We start from the raw sequence: 25697 nt of genomic DNA, 5'->3' as shown, positions 1-25697 counted from the left end.
GTTACATGAAAAGTAAAAAGGTAGGCAAGTCAAACAAACAAGTCAGGAGGAAAACAAAAACATTCATTGGGGGTTTGATACATTGTCATTCTCACATGTTTTTGTTCATCATAAACTAGTCACCCATGAAGAAAGTGTCAAGGCAGAAGGGAGCAAAGGTTAAATACACATTGAAGAGAGGCTACATAAAGTTCTGTATGCTGACGCTTGACCCTGAATGAAGCTGAATGCAGAAACTAAGACTAAACAAGAAAGCGGATCAATTTAATGCAAATCATTAGTGATGCATATCTCAGTTTGAACGAAAACCAGTGGACACAGAGGTCCTCCAGAAGCAGCGCTAGGAACCCCTGGCCTATGAAATATTAATACTAGCGCAAACATGAACATTAAGAGTAAAATAATCAAAAGGCAAGACTCAAAAATTGTGGAAACAGCCTTACCTAGGTGTTTCAAAGCTGCAAGAATATATGAAAAGTGCTTGTATTTTAAAAGGTAGTCAATTGCAATCGTTGTCTTGTTCCAAAGCTTATCTTCTTCTCTGACGCCTTGATTTACACTTTCGAATCGACATCTCATGGCAACAATTTCAGAAGTATCGCTCTTCTTTCGTGAACGGAACCCTCTCCACAAGGCCTTAAATTGAAAGCAAAAAAAGTGAGGGGTCTTTTATTTTTTTTATTTGATTAATCAAAAGGTAATTACTCCATGGTTTAAACAATGTACCTGGAACTTTATAATCCCACGCTGTGCCCTTTGCTGTCGTCTCTTGAACACGAATCTTTTCACTGCTTGTTGAATGACAGTGGCAGCTTCATTTCGCCGATGGAGCCATGCTCTGACTGCTCGCTGAACCTTTATAATTTTTTCCCTCTCCTCAAGATATCTTTTCCTCTGTAGCTTAGATCTAATCCACCTCTGCAGAAAAAAGCAATTCAAATATTACGGCTGATCCGTATAGATTTTTCCATATATTGAGCTGCAAACAAGAGGGAGTCATTCTGCCCACCTTTGGTGGTTTAATAGTTTAGTAAACCTGATTTCATTCAGCTATTTCCCGAATAACCCACATGGCTGAGAGGAATGTTGCATACACCCACAAATCTTTGTGTAGTTTTCTAGTCTCAGTTTAACTTCACTATTCTGACCCCATTTTCATGTCTTGCTAGAGAGCTGACCCTATTCCATACCCCTTAGAATTATATATACTGGGATCCAATCTCCCCCTAATCCCTTTTGCTCTGAGCACAAGAGATTTAGCTTTGTTAACCTGTTTGTATTTGATAATCCCCCTAAGGCCAGGAATAATTTTTCTTGCTACCACTCCAAATGACAAGAACTTCACACAGAAAAGCAGAATTAATCTTTATAAAATGCCATTAGGCAATTATATAAAGTGAAACAGCATTTAGAAAGGCATTCATTACAATGGGCTTGATATTATTTCTGTTAAAGGTAAACTGCACTGTTTTTCCATTATTAAAGGTGTGAGGAGAAAGAGTTATGATAATACAAGAAAAAAAATGGAATCTGACCAACAATTTAATATTTAAGATCATATCAGCAATTTATTTTATTCACTAGTTTGTGAATAATAACAATTTGCAACAAATTATTAATTTACTTATATGCCGCTAGTCGATAGATTTGGTCAATTGGATTTCTTTTTTTCTCCAATTGTTTATGAACAGGTACAGAATTACTTTTTGGTAGAATGTTACTCAAACACATCCTGACAAAAAGCCTATATTTTTTATTTTCTAGCCAATTTAAAATATTAATATGGGCTAGGATCTAGTAAGAAACAGCTGGAAAATGCTTATTTTTTATCCAATGGAGAAGGCAGCTGATCTGACTATGGAAAAAGCAAACTACAAAACCAATTTTGTAAACAAGCAGGCAGATCAATTAAAAGCAAATTGTAATCACTGATTAATATCTCAGTTGGAACAAAAACCAGTAGACACTTATATTCTAGCAAAACATTCACTGGGAGTTGGATATATAGTCACTCTCAATGCCTATCATAAGAAAAAACATGAGTGACAATTAATTTCAACCATAAAACAGAGTACTTTGACAGCTGATTTCCTGCTTTTAAAAGATGATTAAACAAAACATTTAGAACTGTAAAACACGTAGAGCACTTAAAAGACATGATAAAAACATACAATTAAAAGCTCTCAAATTCAATCACATAATTCTCTTCACATCAGTGAAGCCTTTGACTTTTTTAACCGAGTCCATAAAAGCAACTTAATATAAAATCTGGGTTCTGAGATATGACTTGGGAAAGAGGTTAATTGGCATGGAAAACAAGGGATCCAGGCAGAAAAGGTTCCCGACTCCTGCCATAGGATATTGGCTTTGTGGAATATAACCACTTCAATTTCACAGCATACCATACCATCATTACTGTACCTGTAAAGAAATCACAGAATGCATTTGCTGCTTTGCAGACTTCAGGGCCAAATAAGCTCTTAGCCTTCGCTGTATCTTCATAGCACAATGATGATGATACACGGCTGCTGAGAAGCGTAGTCTCCTTTTGACTTCCTTCTCCTCTGCAATCTGTGCAACAATTTAATATTGAAATTTAATGTGGTAAATGTCGCTACTGACGGCAAGGTTGTTTTTGAAAAGTTAAAACCAACAATATTGAAAGATTCACAAAAAGGCCCAAAAAGCTCAGAAAGCTACAGGCACAATGTGATTTTTATAAAACTCTCCGCCATACAGCCGTGACTCCCACTTACCCGTTTTCTCACAAGCCAGCCACGACAGAAGGCTTGCAGGGTGATAGAAGCCCGTTTCATTCTCTTTTCCTAAATTAAAAAAAAACCATGATAAAATCAGCTGGCTCTTTCAGTGGAAGTATTCAGAAGCTGGCTTGTTTTGCACAATGGTGGCCTCGATTACATACACTTCAATTCTATTAAAGAAAAAGTACTGCTGTACAACTGGTAAATTCAAGAGATGTGAACACTGGAAAAAACCCTAAACACATCAGTTTCAGTTGCCTGCGCCTAAGCAGACAGAGGTAACTTCCTAGATTAAGCAGGAGAGATGTTGAAAATGTTAAGTGATTACAACTGAATGGCTGTGCAAGCCTACTAAGCCTGTGTTAGAATGCCTTGATTAAATGCTCCTGTGATGGCAAAGGGGAGTATTTTCATAAGAAAAGCATGCTCCGTTATTTGTGCAAGTCTATAAAACTGAACAGAAAACAAAACCAGGCGGATCTACCTCTCCCTTTTCTGTTGCACCTTTGTACACATTAAAGGGGAACTGCAACATCATTTTTTATATTTCAGTGATATAAAGAATCAGCATTGATGAGTGCACTTCAAACCACAATGAAAGCAAAATGTACACATTAACATAATGTAAAACCTCCAATTTAAATCACAAAATAGGCGAGATCTCCAAGTATGTGCAGTGCCATATTATGGAATTCAGAACAGGGCAACAGAACTTCCAGTGATGTAAAGTAGCCCTATTACATTGTAAACAAGCAGGCTTATGAATACATCACTTTTCATTCCAATAGAGATATTGCTCTGAACTCTGAAGTAATTGTGCCAACAAATACTACTTGTTAATTCTGCATGCAGATTGGATCGTGTCTGTGGTGAAATGTCTGCTACTGTCCTGTACTTAATTGCTCATAAATTGCATTACATTAGTTCTTACAGTGACTAGTGAGCAGGAAGGGCAGCTTCATATCACAATTTGCGCTAACCCTCGCTCGTGGCAAGACCAGTAGTCTGTGACAAAATGGAAACCATGCAGTACTTTCACAAAAGTTGCCGATTCTGTGCTTAATTCAGAATTTTGTGATACTGTAATTTTGTTACCGATATTACCAACCAATATAACCAGTCTGAGAAACTGGGACTGTGGTTCCATTTTAACTTTATAACCCTGTAATAGCAAATATTGTTTTAGTTTAAAAAAAAAATGTTGTACCCTTAAAAGCTTTTTCCTTGTACAGTATCCTTTCCACACAGCCTGAATCTTGATTGAAGATGATTTCATTTTTAGGAAATTGTGGTGCTCTTTCCTTGCATAAAGGGTTTCTCTCCACCTTTTCTGAATAATGTGTACACTCTGGCAGATCTTCAGGTATCTATTGAGAAATCAAAAGTGTTAATTCTTTCTGTTCATGATATACATCCATTTATAATAATAATAATAATAAAAAAAACTTTTATATAGCAACTTTAAAGGTGACTTCTCAAAGCGCTTTACAGACTGACAACACCAATAAAAAATACAGAAAATATGCACAATGAAAATACACAGACAGAGGAGACAGTAGATGGTGGTATTAAATACAGTAGGAGCAGAGGGCTAAAGAACAGAACCAGTTACGAAAAGGCTCTTCTAAAGAAGAAGGTTTTGAGTCTGGATTTGAAGGAGTTTAGAGAAGGTGACTCTCTGATATCCTTGTGGATAGAGTTCCAGAGATTTGGGGTGAAGAAAGATAAGATGTGAAAAGGGGGTTAACTGATTTCTTTCTGCACAAAGACCTCTTGCACCACAAGACATTCCATGCTTAGGCACCTTTGAGTTATGGCAGGGATGGGAGTTAATTAATATGAAATTCCAAGCGCAAGATGTTCAAGGTCTTGGGAATGTCCAAACACAGGTGGCCCCCCATTACCATGGTAACAATTTGCGTCAGAAGCGGCTGAAATATATAGGTACATAACTTCCAGTTTATATAGCATATTTTGAACAATACTTTGGTCTTATTGTTCCTTGCATACAATAAACTCAGTTCTTTAAACTTCATCTCGGGTTCCAGAACTTATTTGTCTGTTACTACAGATGCATAACAGGAGAATGCCCTGTCACCCATAGAGTGTAGACGGGCTTGGGAACAGACAGGACACCAGAATTAGGTGGGGAGTAGGGCAATAATAGCTCAGACAGGCACTGAGGTGCTAAGCCATGCAGAGCCTTATAGGTGAGCATGAGGATTCTGAAGTCGACAAAACTTGACAGGAAGCCAGTGCAAGGACTCCAGGATAGGAGTAATTAGACCTGGTCAGGATTCTGGCTGCCGAATTTTGGACATACTGGAGTTTGTTCAATGTGGATTTAGAAACCCCAGCGAACAGAGCGTTACAGTAGCCAATTCTGGAGAAGACAAATGTGTTGATCAGCTTTTCAGCCACAGTTAGTGATAACATAGGACGTATCGATATTTCTGAGGTGAAAGAAATACGTTTTGACAAACTTGCTGCACGTGTGGCGAATGTCAAGCCTGAATCAAATATCACCCCCAACTTCTTCAATTTAGCCTGAAGCTCAAGTACAGTACCATCCACAGATAGGGTTATAGCACTGGCTTTACAAAGTTGATGGGGGGTGCCAATAAGCATGACTTCAGTCTTGTCAATTTAGATGAAGGAAATTTTGAGTCATCCATGTTTTTATGTCAGATGTGCAATTAGAATATAGACAGTCACATTAGTGTCAGGTTTGGTATGGATGTAGATTTGAGTATAGTCAGCATAGAAATGATACCATTTGATCTCAAAAGCTGACCAAGCGGAATCATGTAAATGCATTTATTACCATATTTTATAGAGTTTTATTATTAATACTGAAACTTGAAAATAGAGTTGTATTCTGGGGATGAAGTGTTTTTCTTTTTAACTGTGCAACTTTTCATTATCACATTTTCAAATTCATTGCTACAATCTTGGCATAAAACAAAGGTACTCAGTCATGCAATTCCTGCTCCTAAGAAACCCCCGTTTCTGCGTCTGCAGATTTTCATTGTGGGAAAATCTGTAACCTGTTGTTTACACTTTAGACTGTTCTGCACTAAGCCCCAAGTTTAAAAAAGCTTGAAATAACTGAAGCATGTTATTTCCAACAAATCCATAAACTCCAGTTTTATGCAGATTTGCCTTCATAAAAAACTCCAACAAGTTGTCCACTCACTTTAGCAATTGGTCATATTGCAGCTAATACACCAGAATTACAACATCTCCAAAATTCACACATCAGAGCAAATTTATTATAGATCTAATTCAACTATTTAAGAGCTAAGTGAAAGACTTAAAAACTAGTCTCAATTAACCTATAAATAAAAACTTAAAAGGTTGCAAAAAGGATCAAAAACCATTCCAACCACTGGCATCCTTCAGACCCAAGACTAAGAATCTCCAATGCATATACAGTATATTGTATGTAAGTGTGCACACCACACACACTCACACCCCCCCACACACACACCCCCCCACACACACACAGTATCCTGCTCTAGTTCTTAAACTGGACAGAAGTAAATTCAATTACCCACAAATTTTGTTTGGTTACCTGTTTCTTATTTGCCTCGTTTGAATACAGCGATGAACTGTTGCAACGGCTTTCTTTGTTGCCAGAAGATCCCTGCGCACAAGGACGCCTTTATACCATGCTTGGATAGTACGTGCTGCCCGCATTTTCATGGCAAGTTGTCTAGCCAAGTAGCCTCGGATCACAGCCTGCAACAAGGGGTCACGATGGCAGAAAATCCTGAGCTGAGCATATACAGTTAGATGGAATAATTCAGAAGATATTTTCTTCACATATTCTAAAGTTCAAACGGCGGGTTTCATACCTGTAAAGCAATTGCAGACTTCTTCAACTCCAAGAATTTAGCCCTCTCTGTTTTCTGAAGTATACGGGCTCTGTAATATCTCTGTATTTTTGTGGCGGAAGTCTTATACTGCAGGAACACCAGCCGCTGTACAAAGCCACGGTAAAAGGCCTGTTTAATGAAAAAAAAACCATGTACAATCCAAACTTTCACAATCTCTAAATTGCATGCAGAAAATATTTATACAAAATGGACATAGCTCAAACATTGCAAATGTAAATGTAAATGCTTGTATATGCTGCAGCAGGACTACCAGATGTAACTCTACATGTTCAAAAAACTATTTTACTGTGTTTTATTATAGCTAAGTTCCATTGACAATTTTATGTCATCTTATAATGATATTATAAAAAACACCTATTAGGAGAAATCCCACCAATGTTAAGTGTCAGCACTTTGATCTATCAATTGACAGGAATGAAAAATGGCTAACGGTAAAAACCCTATGTATCCATATCTAAGAATATAGAACTGTTTAATCTACTGCACATAACTGTGAATCGGTAAAAAAAAAAAATTGAAGAAAAATTCCAAATTATACGTAAAGAATGATTTTGCTAATTAAGTAGATTTTTTATAATTCTCCTATCTGTAAATAAACAGTTATTGTGTACCTGGATAGTTACTGTACTCTTCTTGATCCTTTGGAATCTCCTGTACTCAATGTATCCACGCACTCTTGATTGAAGCTTTCGGATACTTTCCAAGGTCTTCAGGTAAGTGGATCTCTGTGCTTTCTTTGCTTTGTGGGCCTTGTAATGCTTCTGAATAGTCAGGGTTGCCATTCTGTAACGCCTGAACTGTTTCATAGCTGCATAAGCTCTAAAAGAAGCTTGTAGTTTAACTGTAGCTGATCGAAGTTTTAAAAATCTCCTACGACACATGACCATGTGGAGCACAGACTGAACCTTGACTGCAGCTCGCTTGCGTTTTATGAACTTTCTTGCAACCGTCCCTCGATAAGCAGACTGCAATGTAAGTGCTGCTTGCTTCATTGCATGATACTTGGCTTGTTGTTTCAGAGCATCTCTGCAGGACCTGTACCACCTTTGGATTACTACTGCAGAGACCCGCATGGCTGTATAAGAGACTCTTGCTCTGTAGCTCCTGTATACAGACTGAATTACAACAGAGGCAGCCTTCTGCTTTAAGAAATGACGCCGCTTCAGAAACATCTTTAAAACTGATTGAATTTTTCGGGCAGCTCTAACTTGTTTAACCAGCTTCCTTGCTCTTTGGGCACGGAATGCAGCCTGAATGCACACCACTGCCTTCCATATGCTTTGATAACGGAGCATCTCAGAATTTCTTACTCTATGAGCCCTGAATCTTTGCTGGAGTACACTGGCTGCCCATCTCATCCTCTTGAAAGCCATCCTTTGTCTGTACATTCGGAAACTGGCTTGTATAGTACTTGCAGCTTTCTGCATTTCTGCTACATTCTGTCTAACCCTTTTACCCCTGAACATTGCCTGAATGGTCACGACAGCCAATCTTAATTTTAAATATTTCACTCGATCCTTTCTACCTTGAATGTAAGCTTTGTAATGCTTCTGAATTATGAGAGAGGACATTTTCATTGCCTGGAATTTCACGGTTTCCCTGTGACTTCTAAATGTAGCCTGGATCACTGTCACTGCCAAATGTTTTTGACGAATTTCCTTTCTTGTTCTAAAACCTCTATAAGCAGCTTGTATGGTTAAGGTTGCATGACGCAAAGAACTGTAGTGCTCTTTCTGTCGCTTCGCAGCTACTGTGGCACGATACCTTTGCTGAACTGCAAGGACAGACGATTTAACAGAAAGATACCTCTTGCGTTCTCTGTACGCTTTAAAACTACTCTGAATAATACTGGCAGCTTTGTGCATGTCTTTTACAAGTTGTCTGGACTTCATGCCACGAAAAGCGGACTGAATCAAAATTGCAGCGTGCTTCTTTGAGTGAAGCATTTCCATTGCAGTCTCCCTCATTTTGTTTGCTCTGTATCGCTGTTGCACAAACTGAGCAGCCCACTGCAGCCTCTTGTAATAAGACTTATGCAAGTGCATTCTAAATTTGGCTTGAATAACTGCAGCAGCTGTGCATTTTGCCTGTAACTGTCGTCGCTCCTTCATACCTCTGTAAGCTGCTTGTATCAGTACCGCACTGTTTCGAAGCTTTATAAATGCTTGTCTTTCATTTTTGCCATTTACATATGCCCTGTAATACTTTTGTATTAAGGTGGCTGCAAGCTTCATTGCTTGGAATGGTATTCTAGCTCGGTGCATTCTGAATGCAGCTTGAATTACGGTGGCCGCCTGATGCATCTTTCTGATTGTTCTTCTGTCCTTCATACCTCTGTAGGCAGACTGTAAGGCAACAATGGCACAACGGTGCATCAGATAGACTTTTCGATCTGTTTTTGCAGCAACAGTAGCTCGATATTTCTGCTGAATTACAACAGAAGCTGCTTTAAGTGAAAGAAACCGTCGGCGCTCACAGTAAGTCTTAAATGTCCTTTGGATAACGGTTGCAGCTTTGTGCATTTCCATAACTTGCCGTCTAGATTTAAAGCCACGGAAAGCTGACTGAATGACAACAGCTGCGTTCTTCTTTGCTCTGTATTTTTTAACTTCAATATTTCTGATTTTATGGGCTTTGTATCGTTGCTGTATAACACTTGCTGCCCAGCAAAACCTTCTAAACACGATATGTTGTTTGTACTTCCGGTAAGTTGCTTGAATCACGGTTGCTGCTCTGTGCATTTTCTGAATTTGCAGGCGAGTTTTCATACCTCTGTACGCTGACTGTATAACAACAGCAGAGCTTTTCAGTAACAGATATTTTTTACGTTCCCGATTTCTTCTTGCACAGGCTTTGTAATGCTGCTGTATGATGGTTGCTGCCAATTTCATTGCACGGTAAACAATTCTTGCTTTGTACATTCGAAAATTCGCTTGAATGACTGTTGCTGCTTGATGCATGTTTCTCATGTCTTTCCTTACTTTGGACCCTCGATAAACTGCCTGCAGTTTCACAACCACTTGTTTTAGCTTCATATATTCTTGACATTGATGCCGGCCAACAGAACATGCCCGATACCATTGCTGGATGAAAGTCACCGCCTTTTTGAAAGACGCAAGTTTTTTCTTACAGCTATAGGCTTTAAATGCTGCCTGAATTGTAGTAGCTGCTCTGTGTTTTTCTTTCAGTTCTCTCCTAGCTTTCATGCCACAGAACCCTGCCTGCAAAGCTATCACAGCTTTTCTGATTTGCACATACTGATAATGCTGTTTCTTCCCTAAACAGTAAGCCCTGTATTGGCGCTGCAATACAAGAGCTGCCCTTTTCTTTGATCTGTACATAGACTGCGCCACATGCGTTCTGTAAAGTGATTGTATTGCCACAGCAGCATCATGCCATTTTCTCATTTGTTTTCGGACAGTTTGCCCTCTCCACAATGCCTGAAGTCTCACTACTGACTGACGAAGATTCTGATATTTCTGTTTCTGGTTCTGGCCTGCTATCTTAGCCCTGAAACGTTTCTGTACAGGCACAGCTGCTTGTTTTAAACGGAGGAAGTCTTTGCGAATCACAAACATTCTAAAGGCTGCTTGAATCACTGTTGCTGCTTGATGATGTTTCAACATTTGCTTACGTACTCTGTGACCACGATAAGCTGCCTGAAGAGTAAGAGCTGCTCTTTGCATATTCAGATAGGTCTCTCTAATCTTCTGCCTCTCTTTACAAGCCCTAAACCACCTCTGAATTACAGCGGAAGCTTGCCTCATTTCTACAAACCTCCTTCTGTGAATGTGAGCTCGGACTGCTGTTTGGATAATAGTTGCAGATTTGTTCTGGTATTTAATCATTTTGCGCAAACTATAGCCTCTATATGCTGCCTGTAAACATATGGTTGCTGCTTTAAATTCCAAAAATTGGTGTCTGCATCTGACACGTTCCCTATACACCCTGAAGCGTTTCTGAATAATGACGGTGGCACTACACATTTTTAGGTACAGACTTCTTGTCTTGTACATTCTGAAAAAAGACTGAATTTTAGTTGCAGACTTTCTCCAAGCATCCAAACGTTTCCTCTGCAAGTGTCCTCTAACAGCTGCTTGGAGACAAATACAAGCATCACGTTTCCTTTGATACTCTGTCCTTTCCAGATGACAGAGTTTATTGGCTCTGTACAACATCTGTATTTGAAGTGTGGCTTTCTTTAAACTGCAGTAATGCTGACGACCTTGCACCATTTTAATATAAGACTGGATTTTTATTGTGGCTTCTTTTACCATTCTGAATTTCTTTCGAGCACTGTAACCACGATACCAGGCCTGAATTTTGACCACAGACCGGTGCATCTGTGCCTTCCTTCTGTCTTGCCATTTTCTGTACGCTGATTGCAGAGAAATTACAGCAGACCGAATTCTGTTGTATTCAGCCTGCACTTTTCTGCCACTAACATATGCTCTATAACGATTCTGGATCACGATGGCAGACCTTTTCATTTTCTGGTACCTCTTCCATGCATTCCATCTTCTTAGGCAGGACTGCAAAATGACAGCACTTTGCTTTGCATTTAAAAATGTCCTTCTCTCACTCTTCATTCTCCAAAAAGACTGGATGACAATAGCTGCCTTTATTTCCTTGACATGCCATCGTGCTTTCATTCCTCTGTAGAAGGACTGGATGACTGTGGTCATTCTCTGGGTCAATAAGTATCTTTCCCGATCAGCTCTACATTGTCTGTAAGCTCTGTAATGTCTTTGTATGCATACAGCAGCCCATTTAGTTTTTTTATATGAGTGTTGTGCCCTACTACCTCTATACCATGCCTGTATTTTGATCATTTTCTGTTGGATGTCAAAGTATCTTTTCTGGTATTTGCACATGCGGTACCATGACTGTATCTTTACAGCTGCCCGATTTCTTCTTTCGGCTTTTCGTTTCTGCCAGCTGCGGAATGCAGCCTGTATTACTGCTGCAGCACTGTTCATCTTCTTTAAAGCACGAGCCTTCCATCTCCTGAACCCTCGCTGGATTATGACTACTGAACGCCTCAGGGTTAAATATTTTTGGCGTTCTGCTCTTTCCAACTGGCGTGCCTTCCAGTGTTTCTGAATTGTTTTTGCAGCCGATAAAACGTTTTGGTATGCAACAAATGCACGTTTCATCCTTGCATAGGCTTGGATTACAATAGTGCAGCACTTGAATCGCTGGAACTTTTTCACAGCAGAATATCTCCTCCAATGTGCCTGAAAAAAAGAATAGCACTTTAATTCCATAACAGATCAATTTTATAATCGAAAACATCATTAATACATGTACTACTTTAACAGCAAATAATCTAGTCTTGATAACACAAGTCTAGCAATGTTTCCTTATCTCCTCATGCTGTAGCCCTCACTGCCTGTTAACTCTTTCTGAAGAGGTAAGTGACCCGTGTTCCTAGGGGACAGGAAAAACCTGATCCACATGACTTTCGCTGACAAAATGGCAGAACAACTTAAATTGACTGGAAGCCTTTTAAAAGAAAATTTAATTAAAACTGCCTTCTAAAATTGCACCACTAACTCCCCCCCCCACATGTTAACAAGCTCCGGTTTTGACTGACAGTTCACTTTAGATCCTTTAACTGAAAATGTTATCATTGAATAATTAAAATTAATTTAGGGATGTCTGGTAAGGCATTGAGCTTTCCTTGCAATATTGCAGTTTCCTTCCAAAGAGTAGGAGATGAAATGGTTGAATGCAATGCCAGAACGTCATTTTATACATAGTAAGACAGCATCTAAGGAAATTTAAGAACAACCAAATGAGACTCTAAAAAATAAAACATTCAATTGTTAGCAAGGCTAATAAGAACAAAGCACCCTTCAAATGCAACACCTCTAATATCAACTGAGACAGACTTAAGAAGCAATACAATCTCTACCTGGAGAGTGGCTGCAGCAGAGTTCTGAAGAATATGAAGCTGTTCTCTTTTCATCTCTCTGACTTTCTGTCTTGCTATATATCCCCTCCAGGATGTCTGGATGAGAAGTGCAGCCATATTTTTCCTCTCATTTCGTCGACGCTGAAGAAACCTCAGAACAGCTGATTGAATTTTGAGTGCAGCTTTGTTTTTTGCCTATACAGTAGTTAAGAAAATATGAAACCAGTTTTAAGAGAACAGCACTTCAAAGTAAAAAAAAACACATCACTAGATTGTAACTTGTAATCACTAGGTACACTAGATTACAAAGATGACAAAATACTGTATTCAAAATAAGATTTTTGTACCTCATAAAGCTTTAGCTCCATTTGCAGTCTGAATTTCCGCCATGCTTCCTGGATAACTCGAGCAGCTCTAGTCTCTTTACGAAGATCCAGAAGCCGGGCACAAAGAAAAGAGAGGTAACAGACAACAACCTGAAAAAGAACAACATCTTAATGGTAAAACCTGAAAATCATAAATTGAGCAATATGGACAAAAGTATCATGAATAGTAACAGTTTATCAGTGGTACATTAGTCCAATTTGGGTCTTCTGCTTGACTGAATGAGAAAATGTGCAGAGAGAAATTAAATATTTTTCCCAATTTGTTTAATGCAACTGTAGAATTATTCATTGTAAAATATAAAAATAAAGACCAACTCCAAATCCCAGAGACTAAAAGCTATATGTGCTACATCATGTTACACAGTTTAACTCAATGAATATGTATTTGAGTCATGTCTATTTTTTTTATGCTCATGCTCGGACTTAAGTGATTAAAACCTACTCCTTTAAAAAAGGATAAAACCAAAAAGTATTGAAAGTGTATCAAATTTTAATACAGTATTCTACATAAAACATCTTCATCTGTTCCTTTTTTTTCTTAGAAAAGGACAAATACCAATTTAACCTATCCAATACATAGTTTAAAATGTAAAACTGTCCCAGAGCTTTCACTACACTATGCATCACAGGCTTTGAGTAGCTCATTGTAAAAATGAATGTAGCACAATAGTATTTTGGCTCTCTGAGAAACAGGACAAAAATGCTATGCACGGATGGTATTTCAACAGGTCAATAAATTCAAAATATCTATAAAGTTCACTAAAACCGAGAAAGGGTAATGTAGAATTTAATAGTAAACACACCTTTTCATTTGGAATGGTATTAGACATATCAGCAGGGTCTATCATTGCTGGCACTCCTCCAAGGGAAGACACTGCTGTATTCACCAACTGGAAATTCTTCCTCTCCTTTTCCAAGAGTTCTTTGAAAAGCATCGATGTTGAGGTGCCTGTTTTTGAAAGTAACATGTGAAAATTATGTTCTCTTCTTTCAACTGATTAATTTAGCACAAAATAACTAAAGAAATCAAACAATAATAAGTTAGTTACAAAGTTACAATTAAAGTCGTTAGTTACAAAATATACATTACCAATGTGAAGAAAAAAGCTCAGACCTCAGATAAATCACTACCTACATAGAAACCAGATGCAATGTACAAAGCCTACTCAGGCATTAAGATGTACTCAGTATTTTCATAGTGTCCTTTTTGCACTTTTAGAAATCATTCAGGCGAGCAGAAAACACACATTTAGCTTTCATTTGCCTTAGAACGTCTAGTGGCAACTTCATGAATACTAACATCAGAAGTCCTCAAGGTAGGCTGAAATTCATTATTAAAGCAAAATAGTTTTCCACACAACCCCCTAGTACAGCAGAACCTATCATCAAGAAAAAGTGCTTTTTGTATTAAAAAGTTATAATAGCACAAATCTGAACCCCTTAGATACGTAATGCATAAATGGTCACAAACTCAATTACCATTTTGGGATTCGGGCCAAACATCAAAGGAGCTCTCAGAGTCACTAGTTGAACTATTTAGTCCAACTGTCCCACGCTGACCACACTCTACTGTCTGTGTTGTACTCTTACTAACAGCACTTAAAGGTAAATAGCAAGGATGATAGTGATGGATGAGGTAGCAAAGAACTCGCCCATCAGAGAACGAGACAGTGAAGTTCTCAACCTGGAAAAAGAAACAGAAAGAACAATGATAAAAGGTACATGAGGTGTACAATTCATAATTACATCTTGGGAAAACAAAAGTACAAATTATTCACAATCAGCGATGTTTATCACACAAACTTGAAGAAATACTGAAAAGGTTTGCAAGCTTTAATAAAAAGTAAGCGACCTACTTTTGCATCGTAAAATATGCATACAGCATTCACCCAGTCCATCAATAGATTCATCTTCCTGCTGCCCTTCAAACTGTTATTGCTTTCATTTTTTGTTTTCTCCACTAGGCCATGGTTGGACTGTAGCGCTGCAAGCTTTTGACGTGTTCTCCATGCTCTTTTGAGGAAACCAATTTCCTCCTCCAGCTGGGTCTCATCAAGTAAAATATCAACCTGCAGTAAATACAATGTAGTTAGTGCAGTCTCTGCAATTGAGATCCTGATGAGAACAGACGAGAGTACATTAAATATGGGTAAACTCAAACTGCAGTTTAGAACTACAAATATAAACCCACACATGACTTACCTGAAAAGCAAAAATTATCGTCCACAGCAGTGTCAGAGTCTTTTCTCTGTGCCCATCCACTATATCTCTTGAGTCAATTGTCGCTCCTTGAAAAAAAAAAAAGACCATGCTCAACACGTGAACTAAATATAAGGCCTACATAAATAATATGAAATACAAACTCACCATGTTCGTCATTTAGATCAACTCCTCTTGCTTTGAGGACCTGAAGTGCAACATCAACATTGTGTATCTTCTGAAGGCGACTGATGGCAGGCACCCTGAGCTTACGTGACAGGCTCCAGTCCTGTGTAAAAAGCTCCATAACTCGCCTAGGGTCCAGAAAAAAAAATATCAGTAAAAAAGGAAAGGCTTTGGAATTTCCTTAAAGTTTCTTTGCACAAAAAAATTCAACTTCCCATTGACAGCAGAGTTTTCTTCTGTAAATTCTTTAGTAGTATTTATGCTAAATATTTCCTCATATGGAACACCCATAAATGTTACATTTCTGTGTGCAATGAAAAACATATGCATTTTACGTTCTCATTTTAGGAAATAAATCACGGCTTACTTCAGAAATAAACTATTAAACAACAGTATCTTATTTTCCTTGACTTGTTTCCAATACTATGAAAAACGTACTAAAAGGTTAAAAGAAAAAAGCCTGTTCTAAGCACCCCTCAGTTCTAAAGAAAACACCACCTTTTTACAGAACTATGCACTTGCATAGAAAAAAGAAAACAAAAAAGCAGATTATTGTAACTTACACCAAGCGGATTCCACATCTTAGGTCAACAGACAGTTTTTTCACAGCAAAGCTGAACTCATCCAGTGGAGTTTGGACATGAGAGACAGGTAAGCCCAAGAATCCAAGATGGCGAGAAAGAATTCCTTCTCCACTTAGAAAATCCCTTGAAAATGCCAGTAGGAGGTCTTTGCTTGACTATGAAAATATCAAAGAGCAATAAATCATTATAAAATGTCTAACCCTCAGCCAAGGAAACGTTCAGAGCATTTTATCAAATACAAAATGATCAGTGAAGGACTACAACATTCTAAAATGTGTTGTACTCTTACTAATTTAGGGTAATTCATTTAGTTACCCTAAAATACTAAATTATTTGTGCACATACACATTTGTACGTAATATTACCAGAAACCTCCTATACTGACTTGGTCTGAAACCCTTCACAAATAAAACAGAAAACCAACCTTAAATTCTGCATCCATGCAAAACAAGCAAGGATCGTGTTCAATTATCCTGGACTCTTTTGCTTTGTCAAGGAAACACACCAACAGGAGGAGCTTCTTCAAGGTGAAACGAGACAGAGCTTCCTCATGACCTACTCGAGAGAGAGGAAACAAACAAAAAAAATCCACTTAATGAAGACCACAACACCACTGTAACAATAAAAAAGCAGGACATGATGAGCCAGGTGTCTTACCATCTCGATAAAGATGAGGTACTTTGGGGTGTCTATATTCCGCACCAATATCAGGGTTCCAAAGCAAGCGATTAAGAATAAACATCGCCAATCCCATGACATCACTGTTGCTCTCTAAAGAAATAAGCTCCCCATAAATGACCTAAAACAAAGAAAAGGCTTAGAGGATGAGATCAATATGCAGCATGACTATTCTCAAACATAAAGCACAGCCATAAAAAATGTAAAGGCAGTAACCGCATGATATGTGAATTTACAGTTGCATGGTGTTGAGTATCCATGCAAAAGTTTCTGTACATAATATTACCAATGTTGAGTATCCACATGTTCGAGAAGCATCCATGTATTGTGATGCATGTTGACTCAAGAGTTTTCAAGAAAGAGCGAGCAACCATGCAGCCTAATATCATTCTTTCTCAGTCAGCCACCATTGCCAGTAGATGTCTGCAATTTCTCTCATTCTTAAAGTGTTCTGTGCATATTAGTGTACAATCATATCCAAAACCATCAAAGCTTATATTCTTATATTCTTTCTTATATGGGAAAATGTTTTAATTCAAAAGTCGTGACTTCAGTTCCCCTAAATCTATTTTTCCTCATTAGGTCCATTGTTTACCAGCTGCGTCTTTACCTACCACAAGAGTTTTAAGGAACATGCCTTGCAGGTGACAGGAGATTCTTTATATGAATTGAAAAACAAAAACTCAAGATGTACAATACCTCAAGCCCTATTCGCAGCCAAAGAGGATTGTAGGACAGCAGCCAATTCAGAACCTTCTGGCGTTCCCCTATAAAAATGACCACAAGGGTGTCAGGAAGCATACAAACACAAACGCAGATAACTTTTCAGGTAACGGCACAAATCAGGAGCAGCACTGACTTCTGAGTATGAATACTTATTCACGTTGTCAAATTTCAACACTAAAGGAGACTTTTGCGCATATATTGCCAGCAGCCATATCACTTCACAACTCACATCTGACAACCCACTGAAGCTAAGCAGGTACAAGCCTGGTCAGTACCTGAATGGGAGACCTCCTGAGAAGAACTAAGGTTTCTGCTGGAAGAGGCGTTAGTGGGGCCAGTAGAAGTGCTGACCCTGCTGTTTGTGAGGGTCCTAATGCCTAATGCCTATCCTATCTTGTGAAATCTTCTTATTCATTGTTGTAGTCTTCTTATTTATTGTTATTGTCATCCTGTAAAGCGCTTTGAGAAGCCACCTTTAAAGGCGCTATATAAAATAAAGTTTATTATTATTATTATTAATGTCCTAATGTATAGTGACAGGGACACTATACTGAAAAAAGGTACTGTCCTTCGGACGAGATGGAAAACCAAGGTCCCGACTCTCTGTGGTCATTAAAAATCCCAGAATGTTTCTCGAAAAGAGTAGGGGTGCCACCCTGGCATCCTGGCCAAATTGCCCTATTGGCCTTTACCAGTCATGCCCACTTAATAGTCCCCATCTATGAACTGGCTAAATCACTCTGTTCTTCTACCCACTGAGAGCTCATGTGTGGTGAGCGTACTGGTGCACTATGACTGCCGTCTCACCATCTACATGGGGCTGCGCATTGGTGGTGGTGGAGGGGGGTCCCCATTACCTGTAAAGTGCTTTGAGTGGAGTGTCTAGAAAAGCACTATATAAGCATAAGGAATTATATCCGAGTCAAAGGTAGCTGACAAACTCATTTTCTTTGGTTTATACACACAAAAAGGTGGAATGATGAGACTTAGCAGCTCACATCTCCTGTAATTTCACAGAAGAGTCCATGCAAAACTTTTTTTTCCCCCGTTATGATGAGAAAGACATTAATATAAGAAAATAAGTGATTGAAAAAACAGAAGTTAATCACATAAACCTACCTATGTCCTTCCAGAGATGCCGGTCCTTCCGTACCAGAAGCCTCTTAGCTTCAATCTCGAGCTCTAGCCGCTGGATGGCCTTGACCATCGACTCGGATGTAAAAAGACGACAAGCAGCACGGCGAAGGCGATTTAGCCTACAGCGGGCAGTATATGCTTTGAAAGACATCTCCTCTTTAGTTGGTGCTTTGGGGACGCTGACTTTGTGTTGATTCTCAACTCCCATCACTAAGGACATGGCACTGACTGGAAAATAAAAACGTTATTATTTACTTTTGTATGCAAAAGTAATCTTAACATAAAAGACTCACATATTAATAGACTAGTACAACTGAAAAAACTGAAGTTATATGGATAGTTTTGAGTTTACATACAAGCTCAGTATATTTACCTCAAATTAACCGATATGAAAAACCTAACCTGAAGTTACAATACAGAAAACATTCCATTCCTCGCAGCAAATTATCATGTAAAACGTACCTTTTGAGACTTCAGTGTTGACTTTGAAATCATCAGGTGTGAGAACGTAATTAACCCACCATGTGAAACCTCGCTCTTGCTTTTCAATCCATCGCTCATCATAGAACATGTTTTTGGCAGCAAATGGTAATGGGTGTCTTGGTATTGCTATTTAAAAAAAGGTAAAAGTAACTTCCTTGTGCAACAATTCAGAGGTTTGCCTTCCATCCCACAACAAAAATTTGAGACTTGATTAAATAAATCAAGGTCTTTAAATACATACCTGTTTGTACTGGTTTAATGAAGGTGAGTTGTGACTGTGCAACTCCTGCTACAGACTTTGTAGTTTTCAAAGAGGTTTTGACACTTGATCTTAAAGTACCTTAAATAAAAAAGGTGGAAAAATTCATAATGAACATTTTAGGCCTACATTATAACAGGTATGAACTTCACAGCAATCCAGTGTTTCACAGTAGTGTAACGAATTTAAAACAAGCCCAGGGAGAAAGCACGATACAGGTGTCGAACTAATCCTTCCAATAAACATTTGCAAGCTACTCTGAATTTAAAGGCAGTTCTTTAATTGCAGTGCAATTTGCACAATGAACAGTTGCATTAGGTTTGATGTTTAATATCTTCGCTGATCAAGTCTTTGATCCTGTTACTGGTTTGCAAACAAAGACTCAGAAATTTCTACTGCATTTGAACATATGATCAACACTGTTTCACTTTGTAAGAAAGTTTTGGGGGAAAAAAAACTAACATTACCTTTCTTAACTGGCTTTGAAAATATCAGCTGTGACTGAGCCACATTGAGGGATTTTGTGGAGACAGTTGAATGGGAGTGACGTGTTGCTAAAAGAAAAAAACATTAAATGTATACCTTTGTTTAACATAAACAATACATGCAGTATTTCTTAATTCAAATTGACAGAGAAAAATAAACATGCCAATAGTCCTCACAATAGGGCCACATCCCACTTAATGAAATATTTAGCATAGACTATAATCTAGAAAACTCTAGTTTACAAATACTGAAATAAAAAAATATTCAATTTTGACCACAAAATATATATATAGTAAATAATTATATATTCTTGCCTGCTGTCACTTTGTGAAGACTCTGTGATGTTCTTGAGCTGGGTCTTCTTTCCTGTACGGATTTATTTTTCTCTGTTGCAGGCCTAAATGATCGGCTTCTTTTAACCTGAAATGTTTCACACAAGTTGTCTTTTGAAAACTCGTCACTTTTTCTTTTTTTGCTTTGGTGATCAGGAGAATCCAACAGCACAGGAAGTGTAGGCTGGATTGCCGAAGGGGCTGTTTCTGACTGGTTCAACAGTATTGGACCAAGATCATGTTGTCCAGCCACCAAAGAGACATCAGTCCAGGTGGAGAGCAGAGAGCCACTGGTTCTGGTTGGGACTATTGGAGACAAACCAGGCTCCTCAGCCACATTTGAAGTCAAACTAAGTGGAGCCAACACTGGAGAAAGATGTTGGTGAGACACAACTGCAGAGAAATTTGACTGGACAACCACCAATGGGGATTGAGATTGGCCTGAAGCATTTGGAGCTTCTAGGCTCACATCAGAATCAATGACAGGAAGGCTTTGGAATTTAACAGCCTTGAATACTCTTGAAACTGGCTTCACACATTCATCCTCTATTAATTCCACTGTTTTGTCCATAAGCAGCCGTTTGGAACTTGCTTTTCGCCCATGTTCAGGTTTGCTCTCTTGGGAGGAACAGCTTCTGCTCTTGGTAACGGTTTCAGCTAAAAATGTGTGTTTCTTAGATTTTGTAGTTACCTGAGCGTGCTTTGTTTCGTCTTTCAATTCATGCTCATGGACAGTTTTGGATTTTACAAAGAAGGTTAACCTTGCCTTGACAGGCTCAAAATCTGAAGAAATCTCAGGAAGAGCTAGTGGTTCAGCAGGTCTAGAAGACAGAAATCCCTCAGTGTCCGTCAACAAATCCAAAGAATCTGAAAAATCAAAACTTGAGCACATCGCAGGCAGGACATCACCTTCCTCACATCCATGTGTGACATCAGATTGAATAATTGCTAATGCATCTTGAACAGATAGGATTGGAGTCACTGGCGAAAACTTGAGGCCTCCATCAGGAGCATCTTCTCTTAAAAAAGAGTCTGGAGCGTGTCTCGAGTTGATTCGTGGTGTAAGTGGGTTTACAACACGATCTGGAGTATAAACAGGAGAGTGTGTCCTATTCAGTACACTGACAACTCTCGCATCACTAGTACTGGGAACAACAGACGAACATTCAAAGGTTCGTGTTTCTATATGGTCAGAACTTTCTACATGATCAAAATCAGACACCAGAAAAGTAGGCCTGGGAATAGGAACAGATTTGTCATCAAGGAAAGAATCATTACTCTTTGATTTATCCAGTGCAGAACGCGTCTTAGATTTTTGCAAGGAGCCAGGTGTGTAATAAGACTCTTTTTCTGAAAGACCTGATCGACTCTCAGCAGGGTTTGACAAAAGAGTACTTCCAACTATCGGGGCATTACTGTATGATGAAAGTGGGCTTCGCCCCTTCTCCTTGACATACTGCACTTTTCGAGAAACATGGAATGTTTTGTTGGCAGACTTCTTTAATGAAGAATCAGTTTTCCTTCCCTTAGCTGGGACTGGACATTCTGAAGGTCTCTTAGTTTTTATCGAATCCCACAAACTTTTCTGAAAGACAAAAAAAAAAATTTTTCCTAGGTTGCTACTTTTTACTTTGCTACATTACCATGGCTTGTTGTCAAATGTCACCAGAACAATGTCAGAAATGTATTTTATTAAGCTAGAGCTTACATCTGAGAATAAAACAGAAAAAGGAACTTACTCTTTTCTTTTTGGATGCTTCTGCTCTTCCAAGCAAAATAGCTTGATGCTTTACAATACCATTTGCAATAAAAGTAATTAGTTCTCTGACTCCTCCTTCCTCCACAGGGGTCCATGTTATTGACAAGCTGGTGCTTTCTTCTGGCTACAAATGAAACGTTAAAAATGATTCAGTTCATCAATAATGTAATTCGGTCATTTCTATATAAATTCCACGCTTCCCATTCAGTTACATACCATTCTTAACAAAAAGACTTCCATCTTAACCAAACCTAATATAGGAAGATGCATTCAGCTACTACTACTTGTCTCTTTAGTTTTCCAAGATGGATTTCCAACTGAGTTTTCAAATGGTCACTTTTATGATTTCTTAAAATAAAAGGCACTATGAGTACACATGGACAGAATGTATAAAAATCAGCTTATGTTTTTCTAGACCGTCTCTCAAGATTTTTGTACTGTGCATTGAACTTGATAAAAAAACAACATTCGTTCCAACGCATCAGAAGGGTGAGCTATATATACACATGGAGAATGAATCAGTCTTTACAACATTGATGTATAAAAAATAAGGATGCATAAGGACTGTATATTCATAACAAATATATTCAATTTTATGTATATATTTTTTTAGAGTAAAAAAAACATTCTATAAATATAATATACCAGGGCTCTTCTCAAAAAGTTACCCTGTGTCCTGGCCAAATTTCACTTGGCCTTTATCAATCTAATCTCTGAAGCCACTACATCACTCTGTTCTCCTCACCATTGACAGCTGATGTGTGCTGAGCGTACTGGTACACTTTGGCTGCTGTCGCATCATCCAGGTGGGTGATGCGCACATTGTTGATGATGTAGGGAAGTTCCCATTGCCTATATGCTAACAGGCTGAACAAGCTCATCAAAAGAGCAAGTTCTGTCATTGGGTCAGATCTGGACCCCTTGGAGGTAGCGGTTGATAGGATAATGGTGTCCAAATTAACGACCATCATGGACAACGTCTCCCATTCCCCCTATGATACACTTGTGAGAATGAAGAGCACGTTCAGCAATAGGCTGATCCAACCACGGTGCGGCAGGGAGCGCAACAGAAGCTCATTCTTGCCTTCTACCATAAGACTTTACAACTCATCCACTGTGTGTCTGGGCAGGGGCAACTTTGACCTGTTTTTGGACTAAACATGAATTCTCTGTTTACAGCAGGTTCTCCTGTTTACAACTGATTTTTGTGCAATATATGCTGTTGATTTGTGCAATATATCTTTTTGTGTACTGTACTTTCTGGTTTGTCTTATATTTTCTGTACTGTGAGCAATTCTGTATACTCCATTTTCTGGAGTACTTACTGTATTGTATTGTGTAATTTTGTTACACTGTGCTGTGTTGACTGTGCCAGGCTGCTGTTGCACTACAATTTCCCTCACGGGATTAATAAAGTATCTATATAAAGCACTTTGAGTGGAGTGTCCAGAAAAGTGCTATATAAATATAAGGAATTATTTCTAGTGTTACTGCATATACCAGTCTTTATATTTCCATATATATTTATCATTTAAATATACATTTATATAATCTCAATAGCCATAAAGACTCTTCAATAAAGACAGGGAATAATGTATTAATCACTCATATGGTTTAATTCACTTTATTGCAACTCTGATTGATATTTGGGAAATTCTAGGTCACCAGAATAGGCGATTTCAAAATAGGACAATCCCAGTTCCAAGAAAAAAATAGAACTTAAAAAAAGGTTAAAAATGTTGGGAAAACAAGAGTATTGCTATTCAGTTGCTCTAAAAACAAATTACAGTATCTGTAAACGATCAGGTTATTATGAAGAAAAAAATATTCCAATTTTATACAAGAGATTACAACTAGCATAAGGGCAAAATCAAGTGCAGACTACAACAAATTTACAATGCGTATAACGCTTTACAGTAGGTACAGTACAATATCAAAGTTGCTCAGATTGTTCGTATGGGAAGTGTCTTACAGTCACATTTGAATATACACTATGCAGATGTTCAAGCGGTACGAAAACTTATTTTTCAAATGACTGTTCCCTGCTGATATTTGCGAATGATGTCATCGTCTGTTCTGCAGAAGACCATATTCTACAATGAGGGATGAGCCCAAGTTCACTGGAGAGATAAACAGTGTCGACTTTTTAAAACTGACAAAAAAAAAGACCTTTTTTGTTTTGCAGTTTGCATTAACCGTCCATTTAAGTTTTGTACTTGCTTATACTGGGTCAATTCACTGTATTACTTTGTATTTTTGTTACGAGTACAATTTCGCTAGAGGTCAGCTTCAGGCAGTGATAATTTTTTAAAGTCCGGGTGTTTAGAAGAATACCAAAATCACCGAAATACACAAGGACGAATACATAGGCAACAAGGCATCGAACTTGTAAAAATGAAGACACCTAAAAAGACGAAATAAGAGGTAATATTTTCTATTCTGTGCAAAAAAAAACGCTTTCAGTTATTACAACAACGCCAAACTCTTGTAATGCATGATCCTCTTTCTGGGGCCAGTTTTCATATCAAAATATCACAGTACAAAACGAGATAGATAATTACATGAAAATGTGCTTTTCACAGACATTAGCACAAACTACAAATAAAAAAAAAAAGAAATGACATTACCTTAAGAATGAAATGCCTGTGATCCACCGAAAATCCTTTGGCAGAAGGAAATTTATCTATTTTCACTTCGGCCACATCTTGATTTGGATTTTCGACAACCAAGACTGCTCCTTTAGAAGATCCCAACTTTACGGTCTCGAAACTCACAAACGGAGCCCTTGAGAACTGCACAAGACTTAACACGGGGTACGAACCACTCTTGTTTTCCTTGTTTGCATCCCCTGATGAGAAGTTCGTAACAGCAGCACCCTTGCCTGGATTGATTTCATTATGGACACTGCACGTCGGACTGAAGTCCAGCAAAACACCCTTCTTAACGAAACCAGACATCTTAAAAATCTAACCTACTGCTGTATAAAAATCGCTTTTATAACACCTAAAATTATTAACCCATTTCTTCTCTCTGTGGACTACAACTGCATGCACACGAAGACCCACCCAGTGAAACATTTCAAATTTCCCCCTTCAGCCAATCAGAGGAGTCTGTGGATGCCTCCTCTCCAATCAGTACGCTGCCAACAAAGCCAACCAGCAGTCCGCTTGCTTTTTTAAATTCCACAGTCGTTAACAAACTAATGTATGCTGGGGTGCAATTTAACTTACAAGGTTTATGTAGCTAAAAAACGGCTTATTTGTGTACACGCGACACAATGCGTGTACCTCACACCCAGCTAATAATAAAATCAGTAAATCACTTTCAATAACCGCCTATACCTGCCAATATCTTAGGACTGAAATAATGGATTTCATTACTTCTCTCATGTTCAGCTAAGATGATGTTTTAGATGATGGTGATATCTGCACGAACTACCAGATTCGTTAAAGAAAAAAGATTAAACAGGCGGAAGAGTCTTTCGGGGCTCTCTAAACAAGCTATGCTTCACAGCAATTGAATGCCGAATACTGTTTTTATTAATTTGCCTTTGGAGTAATTTTGAAAACGAAAGAACGAAGTGTTCAAATCTTAGAGTTTTAAACAAGAAACGCTGAACGCTAATTTAAAATATGAGCCTACCTTTAAATCGCTAATATTAATGTTAGAGGTAATAACATCTTCCATGCAAAAGTCACTTTTGATTCCGCAGCATCCCAGAGCGCATAATGTACAGTATAACTAGGGACCCGCTCCATTCACAAATAATGAGCAGCACCTGTTAGACGCATTGTGACCATTGACTCGCCACACAGCAGAGCAATGAGAAATTGAACTGAATATAGTGTGAATTGGATATATGAGATTATGAAAGCACGGGGTGGAATTTATCCAGGTCACCAGG

At 38.3% G+C, this 25697-nt stretch overlaps 1 protein-coding gene across 1 annotated transcript in view; it reads right to left on the bottom strand.

Moving 5' to 3' along the window:
• aspm (assembly factor for spindle microtubules) overlaps positions 1-24750 on the bottom strand; it is a 28457-nt gene extending 3707 nt beyond the window's left edge. The window contains exons 1-26 of the mRNA XM_088927239.1: positions 24421-24750; positions 21774-21917; positions 20017-21619; positions 19684-19770; positions 19199-19297; positions 18937-19083; positions 18457-18702; positions 17311-17378; positions 16591-16732; positions 16358-16488; positions 15913-16088; positions 15332-15477; positions 15167-15252; positions 14821-15033; positions 14444-14648; positions 13768-13913; positions 12926-13054; positions 12579-12773; positions 7273-11898; positions 6620-6769; positions 6337-6503; positions 3970-4129; positions 2757-2825; positions 2422-2571; positions 727-918; positions 444-636 (exon numbers count right to left, since the gene is read on the bottom strand). Of these exons, the coding sequence (XP_088783365.1) occupies positions 444-636; positions 727-918; positions 2422-2571; positions 2757-2825; positions 3970-4129; positions 6337-6503; positions 6620-6769; positions 7273-11898; positions 12579-12773; positions 12926-13054; positions 13768-13913; positions 14444-14648; positions 14821-15033; positions 15167-15252; positions 15332-15477; positions 15913-16088; positions 16358-16488; positions 16591-16732; positions 17311-17378; positions 18457-18702; positions 18937-19083; positions 19199-19297; positions 19684-19770; positions 20017-21619; positions 21774-21917; positions 24421-24750 (10000 nt within the window). The remainder of the gene's footprint in view (positions 1-443; positions 637-726; positions 919-2421; positions 2572-2756; positions 2826-3969; positions 4130-6336; positions 6504-6619; positions 6770-7272; positions 11899-12578; positions 12774-12925; positions 13055-13767; positions 13914-14443; positions 14649-14820; positions 15034-15166; positions 15253-15331; positions 15478-15912; positions 16089-16357; positions 16489-16590; positions 16733-17310; positions 17379-18456; positions 18703-18936; positions 19084-19198; positions 19298-19683; positions 19771-20016; positions 21620-21773; positions 21918-24420) is intronic.
• Positions 24751-25697: the final 947 nt, after the last annotated feature.

This window comes from Atractosteus spatula, chromosome 11 (assembly GCF_055471065.1).
Source record: "Atractosteus spatula isolate fAtrSpa1 chromosome 11, fAtrSpa1.hap1, whole genome shotgun sequence".
Lineage (NCBI taxonomy): Eukaryota > Metazoa > Chordata > Actinopteri > Semionotiformes > Lepisosteidae > Atractosteus > Atractosteus spatula.
The sequence above is the reverse complement of the archived record's forward strand: the minus strand, read 5'-3'. Positions and strand labels throughout refer to the sequence as shown.